This window comes from Eriocheir sinensis, chromosome 36 (genome assembly GCF_024679095.1).
Source record: "Eriocheir sinensis breed Jianghai 21 chromosome 36, ASM2467909v1, whole genome shotgun sequence".
NCBI lineage: Eukaryota > Metazoa > Arthropoda > Malacostraca > Decapoda > Varunidae > Eriocheir > Eriocheir sinensis.
Genome location: NC_066544.1, coordinates 10672324 through 10680912, shown reverse-complemented (window position 1 = coordinate 10680912; position 8589 = coordinate 10672324). Strand labels below are relative to the sequence as shown.

Sequence of the window (8589 nt, the reverse complement as noted above, 5' to 3'; positions counted from 1 at the left end):
GCTGGCGAATGCGAGTCCATCTCGCGATTAGGTCATGGGTGAAATACACACTGATGATTGTCGTGCATAATATACGTAAATCAACAACCTTTATTATCTTTTTGTTATTTTTTACATGCAATTAGATACAGCTTGGTGTGCAAAGTAAGCATCATAATTATATATATATATATATATATATATATATATATATATATATATATATATATATATATATATATATATATATATATATATATATATATATATATATATATATATATATATATATATATATATATATATATATATATATATATATATATATATATATATATATATATATATATATATATATATATATATATATATATATATATATATATATATATATATATATATATATATATATATATATATATATATATATATATATATATATATATATATATATATATATATATATATATATATATATATATATATATATATATATATATATATATATATATATATATATATATATATATATATATATATATATATATATATATATATATATATATATATATATATATATATATATATATATATATATATATATATATATATTAATTCTAGTAATGAAATAAGGAATGCATCTGCAGATTTCCTCCACCACTCCCTATGTGGCCGTACCATGTCCTTGATTTAAAGCATTGTAGTAGGTATTGTTGGTTCTGAAGTTTTTGTATCAGTAGGTGTTGTTGTTGTCAGTGGTTGTTGTGTTATTAGTTTAATAGTTCTATTATTGTTATTAGTAGTTGTTGTGTCAGTAGTTGTTATTGGTGTGTCAGTAGTAGTTGTTGTCAGTAGTTGTTGTTGTGTTATGAGCTGTCTTTGTTAATGTTATTAGTGGTTGTTGTGTCACTAGTTGTTTAAGGAATAGTTGTTGTTGTTGTCCAGTAGTTATGTTTGTTGTTGTCAGTTGGTGTTGTGTCAGTAGTTGTTGTTTAACCCGCTGGTTATGATGATGTTGATTATGTTGTTGTAGTAGTTCTTGTTGTCGTTGTAGTAGATGTTGTTGACGTTGTTGTGGTTGTGGAAGATGTTGACGTTGTTGTGGTTGTGGAAGATGTTGACGTGGTTGTGGAAGATGTTGACGTGCTTGTGGAAGATGTTGACGTGCTTGTGCTTGTGGAAGATGTTGACGTGCTTGTGCTTGTGGAAGATGTTGACGTGCTTGTGCTTGTGGAAGATGTTGACGTGCTTGTGGAAGATGTTGACGTACTTGTGGAAGATGTTGACGTGCTTGTGGAAGATGTTGACGTGCTTGTGGAAGATGTTGACGTGCTTGTGGAAGATGTTGACGTGCTTGTGGAAGATGTTGACGTGGTTGTGGAAGATGTTGACGTGGTTGTGGTTGTGGAAGATGTTGACGTGCTTATGGAAGATGTTGACGTGGTTGTGGAAGATGTTGACGTGGTTGTGGAAGATGTTGACGTGCTTGTGGAAGATGTTGACGTGCTTGTGGAAGATGTTGACGTGCTTGTGGAAGATGTTGACGTGGTTGTGGAAGATGTTGACGTGGTTGTGGAAGATGTTGACGTGCTTGTGGAAGATGTTGACGTGCTTGTGGAAGATGTTGACGTGCTTGTGGAAGATGTTGACGTGCTTGTGGAAGATGTTGACGTGCTTGTGGAAGATGTTGACGTGCTTGTGGAAGATGTTGACGTGCTTGTAGATGTTGGCGTGGTTGTGGTTGTGGTAGGCCTTGTTGTGGTCCGGACTGTTGGAAGAGGGTTGAAAATTTATGCGTAGTTGCAAGTTTCGGTAAAAGCAAAAACTAGCTGCGTTGTGAAACCCTGCGTTATTGACGCCTTACTGAGCCTGTAACGAGAACTGTTTGTGACATCGACTGAAGGCTTCGCCCTGTGAAATCTGACTTTGCTTTGAGATAATGACTGTATAAAAATCAGTTCTCCCTTCCTAGGTCATTCCCTTAGTTTAAGGAAATTTATATGCCAGACCCCGTTCCTCACATATATTTCTATGAGCCACGTATAAGGTTTCATTCAACATACTAATTTCCTCTGTTAGTAATAGTGTGGCGCATGTAGGCGAAGAAAAAAATAGAAGTGATGTATGTGGAATAAAACGCAGCCGAAAAACAGTTCAGAAACTGCCGTTGACTTCCGAGTTGATAATTATAATAATTGACATCTCATAGTACAGAAGAAAATTTAATGGCAATACGGACAGAAGTCTTTGTGACATTGTGACAACTAAACCTTTTCATGTTATTCTTTCACCCTGTCTTTGGTATCCGTCCAAGTATAACTCTGCCTAGTGAATAGGTCTGTCCAAGTGTGACTCTGCCTAGTTAATAAGTCTATCCTAGTGTGACTGACTAGTGAATAAGTCTGTCCAAGTGTGACTGCCTAGTGAATAAGTCTATCCTAGTGTGACTGACTAGTGAATAAGTCTGTCCAAGTGTGACAGCCTAGTTAATAAGTTTATCCAAGCGTGACTCCGCCTAGTGAACAAGTCTGTCCAAGTGTGACTGCTTAGTAAACAAGTCTGTCCTAGTGTGAATCTGCCTAGTGAATAAGTCTGTCCAAGTGTGAATGCCTAGTGAATAATTTTGTCCAAGTGTGACTATCTAGTCTAGTGAATAAGTCTGTGCTAGTGTGACTCTGCCAAGTGAATAAGTCTGTTCAAGATTGACTGTGCCTAGTGATGTAATCTGTTTAATATGTCCAAGTATGTCTGTGCCCAGTGATTAAGTCTATCCTAGTGTGATTGTGCCTAATGATTAGCTTTGTCCTAGTGTGACTGCCTAGTGAGCAAGTCTATCCAAGTGTGACTGTACTCAGTGAAGAAGGCTTTATCCACTCATGCACCAGAGGCGCGTCAAACTGCCTTTTACTGTCATTAGTTCTGACCGACAGTGTGCCCAGCCATAGGCCAATATGACCAGCGAGAGATCATGGTATTCACTCACCTGGTTTGCAGCATTTACAGTCATAACCTTTGCATCCGTCGACGACCATGAAGCCGTACTGTGTGGGACACTCTTTGTGGCCGTTCACACATGTTCCTCCCCACAGGGTGCAGGAGGGACTCTTCTCACACTTGGGCGCACAACACTTACAGGCCGGACCCGTTGAAATGCGGGCGGGCGACCTAAGCTTGTGCACGTAGGGGTGGGGCGCGGCCGGTTGAGGAATCCAAGGGTCGCAGAGCCACTTCAGCTCCCTCTCATACTTGTACGGATCGCACCACTCCTTACACGTGCCATGTTCTTTCTTGCACTTGTCCACCTGCGGGCAAGCCTCAACCTTTTCTGGAACCAAATCATAAGTCGCTGATGTAGTTCCGGCAGTCGTGGTTCCTAAGGGTGAAGCGGAGGGAGAGCTAAATATTTCATGAAGGATCGGCCTCTGAGCTTTGATGGGATCGAGCATTTGATGTAGAAACCGAAATTATGTAGTGTGAACCGAACTTTTAATGTAGGACCCGAGCTTTTGATGTGTGGACCAAGCTTTTAATGTAGGATTCAAACTTTTGTTGTAAGAACCGAGCTTTTCATGTAGGAACCAAGCTTTTGATATAGGAACCAAGCTTTGGCTGTAGTAACCGAACCTTTGATGTAGGAACAGAGCTTTTGATATAGGAACCAAGCTTTTTATAGGAAACTATTTTTTATTATGTGGACCGAGCTTTTGATATAGGAACCGAGCTTTTCATGTAAGAACCGAACTTTTGATGTGTCGACCAAGCTTTTGATGTGTTTATCTATGTCAGTTAATCTGCATATTTAATTATCTATCTATCTATCTATCTATCTATCTATCTATCTATCTATATCTATATATCTATATATCTATCTATCTATATCTATCTATCTATCTATCTATCTATCTATCTATCTATCTATCTATCTATCTCTATATCTATATCTATCTATCTATCTATATATATATATTTTTTTTTTTTACTTATTCAATTTCAAATCAGGCATGGCCTGAATATTTTGTCAGTTTTGCAAGGTTGAATGTTGTGAGGAACAGACGTGCTCTTGTCTTTACCTTCCAGGCAACATACGCATTCTTTGCCTTTACAGCCCTTGGAGTACTCGCCGCTGTCACAGGCCTTGGGTTTCGTGCACCATCCTCCCTTTGCCTTACACTCCGGGGTGGTCTTGCACTTCTTTTTCGTCTTCTTTACGCAGCATAGACACCCTTTCTTGCACAGCTTCTTCTTTACCTTTTCTTTTTTCTTACACTCAGACTTACAGGATCCACCCTTTGCTTTACATTTTTTAGAAGTCTTACACCTTTCTGTTAAGAACAACGTATGTGTAATTACTAACTAATTGGGTATTGTTTTCAACACAGATTAAAGCATAGAGTTTATAAACACAATAAGAAGAAATGGAAAATAAACATTTTAACGCATTTTGTGAATACCTTCACCTTGGATAAATATGTGAAACTTTCACTTGGTCTTTAGGATTACAAGAATATATATGTTATATGGTCATGTGGAATTAAAAGGATGATTCGATCTACGCTCATTGAATCAGAGCGCCTCCCTGCCGGGCCTGCAATAATATCCCGCAGGTTGTTGGAATTCTCGGCGTCGGGAGGCGCCTCCCTGCCGGGGCCTGCAATGATATCACGCACGTTACTCGGAGGAGAGGGACGCCTGTGCTCGGAGCGTTCTGGAGTATGTATGCGGTGAAGCGTATCATAGCAAGACGTGACCGCTGTCGTTCAAACCGTGGCACGACGGACAAAGAAACTTAATCAGTTCCAATCGCCATGCGTGGCTTTCTGAAGAATTGCACTCGCTTAGTGAGGTAAAGAATAAAACGAAGACTATAACTATACAGACTTACTGGACTTGGGTTTGCAGCATCCACACCAGTCACCACTGCATCCTCCACCCTCCTTCCACTTCCCCGTTTTGCAGTCTCCTTCGTGGGTGCAGGTGCCCTTCTTGCACTTGCCGCTACATTTCCCACCACCGCCGCCGCCGCCTTTGCCGCCCCTCTTCGTGCAACACTTGCAGTAGCCGCCGTCACAGTCGTCCGTCTTCACACCCTCGCACAATTCTGCCTCAGGGATGCACTCCCCCTTGCACCGGGGAGATTTCTTGCATTCTCCGGCGAATTTCTCTCCTGGTGGAGGTGATGATACAATGTCAAATAATTTTTACCTTGACTTTCCAAGGCGTTTGGTGCTGGCAAAAGACTGTTAACGTATACTAACTAGTCACATATTTTAAATGTAGGAGCTGTTAAGGGAATGTTGTAATAATGATCAAAATTACTACTATATCATGAAGTTCATTTAATTGTGATATAACTGGGAAAATTGTGCGTTGTACTACGTATTTATGGCAGCGTAATTTTTGGTCTGCTAAGTTTTTCGTCCGAGTTGCCAAGCCCAGGCCAGAGCGCAAAGTGAGATCATGTTTACCTTTCGCGGCTTCCACTGCCTTGTCATCTCCGTCTTGCTCGTCCTCGACCTTTTTCTTCTTATTCTGTCGTTTCTTTTTGTTGTCCTCTCCTTTGTCTGACGTATGCTTTTTGACTTTAGTTTTCCCTTTTGTCTTCTTCATGGGTTGCCTTGTTTCGCTGGTCTTCCTTTTTCTTTGTTTTTTGCCTTTAACTGAGGACTTGTTCCGTTTTTCATTTGCTTTTCTTTCATCGTCCTTCGACTTTTTGTCTGAGGGATCTTTGCTTTGGTGCTTGTTAATTGATTTCACACTTCCGACACCTTAAAAACAACGATAAAGAATAAAAGAAACTGATAAAAAAGAGGACGCATCTTAGTAAATTAATCAGGTTCAGTTTAAAACAGGAAAAAGTGAAACAAAACATAACTGTGCCTTAAATGACAATCCTGTTCCTAAACCCAACCTCCAACACGTTGTGTACAGATGAGCTTGTGAGTGAAAAACAGCCTCCCCAACTTACTGGGCTTGCAGCAGATCTCTTGGTCCGGACAAAGCGCCGCGCCTTTCACCTTCTTGCACTGTGTGCTGCTCACGATACACTGTCCGCCGACTTCCTTGCACGAAGGCAAGTTGCGAGTGTCCTGTTGTGGAGAGGGAAGAGGAGGCGTGTCGAGAGAAGGGCTCATGGTCAGAGCCGTTACTTTTTCACTGCACTGACACAAAGACTGACTGACTGACAGTAACTGGCAGATCCTTGGGGATCGGTGGATCCCTGCAAAATCGTGGCATAGGAATATTGTAGTAGTATCCTTACTACAAGTTCTACTTCCTTTACTTCCACCCGTCCTCCTACTTCCCACTACTACAACTACTACTGCTACGGTAACACCAGAAATTCTACTTTCCATCAACCACGACATCTCTGTGTCGCGAAACACACGGAATCCAATCCGGAGAGATGGACGCCGAGGTACTGAACCCGTGACCAGCCAGACGGGAAGCCACCACTCTTCCATTCTGCTAAAGAGGTGCACCCTTAGGCGAGTGGACTTACACGGACTTTCTGCGGCGGACGGGTCACTACATTACCACTTTTACTTTTAAGGTTTCACCTGTGGTGCCGGTAGGCTTTCTTGGTGGGGACTAATGATCTCCCCTAGCCCGTAATGGGGCAAGCAAGTGCTTTAGGGCGTCGACATCCTTCTTGGCTCATACTGCCCTCAGGAGCTCATCTTTGATCCTCTTTAGAACGTTTATTTAGAGTCCGGGTTGATAGATGGTCTTTAGGACATGCAGCATGTAGGTAATCTTAGGCCATTCGCCGAAGAATAAAAATTATCAGTTTGTAGCGGCATGCGGGACTTCAACCCCGGGTTCTCCAGGGCACTGCGCCTGCCTCTGACTTCTTAGCCACCGCCTCCCCAAACTACTACTACTACAACTACTACCACTACTACCACTACTATTACTACTACTACTACTACTACTTGTATTGCAACCATCACTAATACTACAATTAGTACATCTACTACCGTTTCCAGCCGTGGCACCTTCAGAAGTCGGTGGCCGCGTAGGGGTAGCAGACTAGCAGTACCTTGACCTGAGAAACAGAGAGCGCCGCCAGGGCCACCACGGCCGCCACCACCATCAGCTTGCCCATCGCGGATTGGTCTAGGACGTTGCAGTGGGGTTGTTTGTAACCAGACCAGAGCCACTGTGTCATGCAATATCTTGTGTCCCTCGCTATATACTGTTGCAGGCAAGGAGGTAACACTTGTAGCTGTCACAGGTAAACTGATGACAGGAAGCAAAAAAGGCTGCAAGCACGCATTGGGATGCAAGCCATGGATATGCCAGCGTGTCGCAATGCAAATATATACACCACCATCCTTCTCTCAGGCTTACTTTTTATTGTTTTATCCTTGCTGCATCATATTTTGAGTACAAGTCACGTATATGTGTATGCACACATACGTACACATCTGTTTATACGTGTATGAACATACATACATATGCATGTATGTATTTATGTATTAGTGATGGACCGAACATTCGCGTTCGCATTCGCAAATGCGAATATTCGTCATGTTTTCAATTTTCGCAACTACATTTGCATTCACACTCTCATTTGTAGTTGTTTCCGAATATGTGAATATTTTGCCCAAATCAATCGATTTCCAAAGATAAGAAAAAATACAAGTGAACATAATATTACACAAGCAAGCATATAAATAAATTAATAGTTTAGCAGAGCGTTAGTTAATAGAGTGGGGTGAGGAAGCGTTCTAGTACCCAAGGCCATAGTTCCTCCCTCCTCCACCCTCCTACTGCGTCACTACTCTCTGGGTCACTGACGGTGGTGCCACTCTTGGGCAGTGGTGGCTCGTCCATAGGCACCGTGGAACTGAAGCACACCTATTTTTACCAAATATATGTTTATTTATATTTGTACAATATATTTATTACTGTTATCGATATTCCTCAAATACTCCTCTCATTTCTATTGAAAACAACAAAACCCCATGTACATGGACTTCACATAGGCTATAGGGTATTGGAACTGTGACGTCCAGAGTTCCAATACCCGGGTGTTTACTCTGCGAGCGAACATGTCCTTGAGAGAAGGGACATTGAGTAATCGCAGCACTGTGGCTGAGAAAGTACCGACCTTGGTTAGCAACGAAAGAAGTAGTGTAGAAGTGTTATCCACTGCAGTGCTGACACACCGTCTGCTTTAAAGTAGATGGCTTGACAATACTAGACTGGATAACGAAATAGAAACACACACACACACACACACACACACACACACACACACACACAAATATATATATATATATATATATATATATATATATATATATATATATATATATATATATATATATATATATATATATATATATATATATATATATATATATATATATATATATATATATATATATATATATATATATATATATATATATATATATATATATATATATATATATATATATATATATATATATATATATATATATATATATGGTCGCTTCTTCCAGGTGGGGCCTGATGGTCGGCCCAGCCGTTCTGGCGCAGGTGAGTGTTTATAGTGGCGCCATCTTGCATTGGCTCATGCCCCGAACTCGTTCTTGATTCGCTTGGACGGATTCCTCTAGA

General features: G+C 40.6%; 1 protein-coding gene across 2 annotated transcripts; it reads right to left on the bottom strand.

The window, feature by feature from the left end:
• Window positions 1–586: 586 nt before the first annotated feature.
• Window positions 587–7177, bottom strand: LOC127007778 (histidine-rich glycoprotein-like). Of its 2 annotated transcripts, XM_050879077.1 has the most exons (7): window positions 7019–7177; window positions 5945–6065; window positions 5445–5744; window positions 4862–5143; window positions 4050–4301; window positions 2963–3304; window positions 588–1747 (listed from the first exon to the last, which is right to left on the bottom strand). In XM_050879077.1, the coding sequence occupies exons 1-7, from the start codon at window positions 7145–7147 to the stop codon at window positions 999–1001; spliced, it is 2175 nt and encodes a 724-aa protein (XP_050735034.1). In that variant the 5' UTR covers window positions 7148–7177; the 3' UTR covers window positions 588–998. The 2 variants fall into 2 exon arrangements, with proteins under 2 accessions (XP_050735035.1, XP_050735034.1); XM_050879078.1 differs by lacking the exons at window positions 4050–4301; window positions 4862–5143; window positions 5445–5744; window positions 5945–6065; window positions 7019–7177 and having other exon boundaries at window positions 587–1747; window positions 2963–3115.
• Between the last annotated feature and the right edge of the window lie 1412 nt (window positions 7178–8589).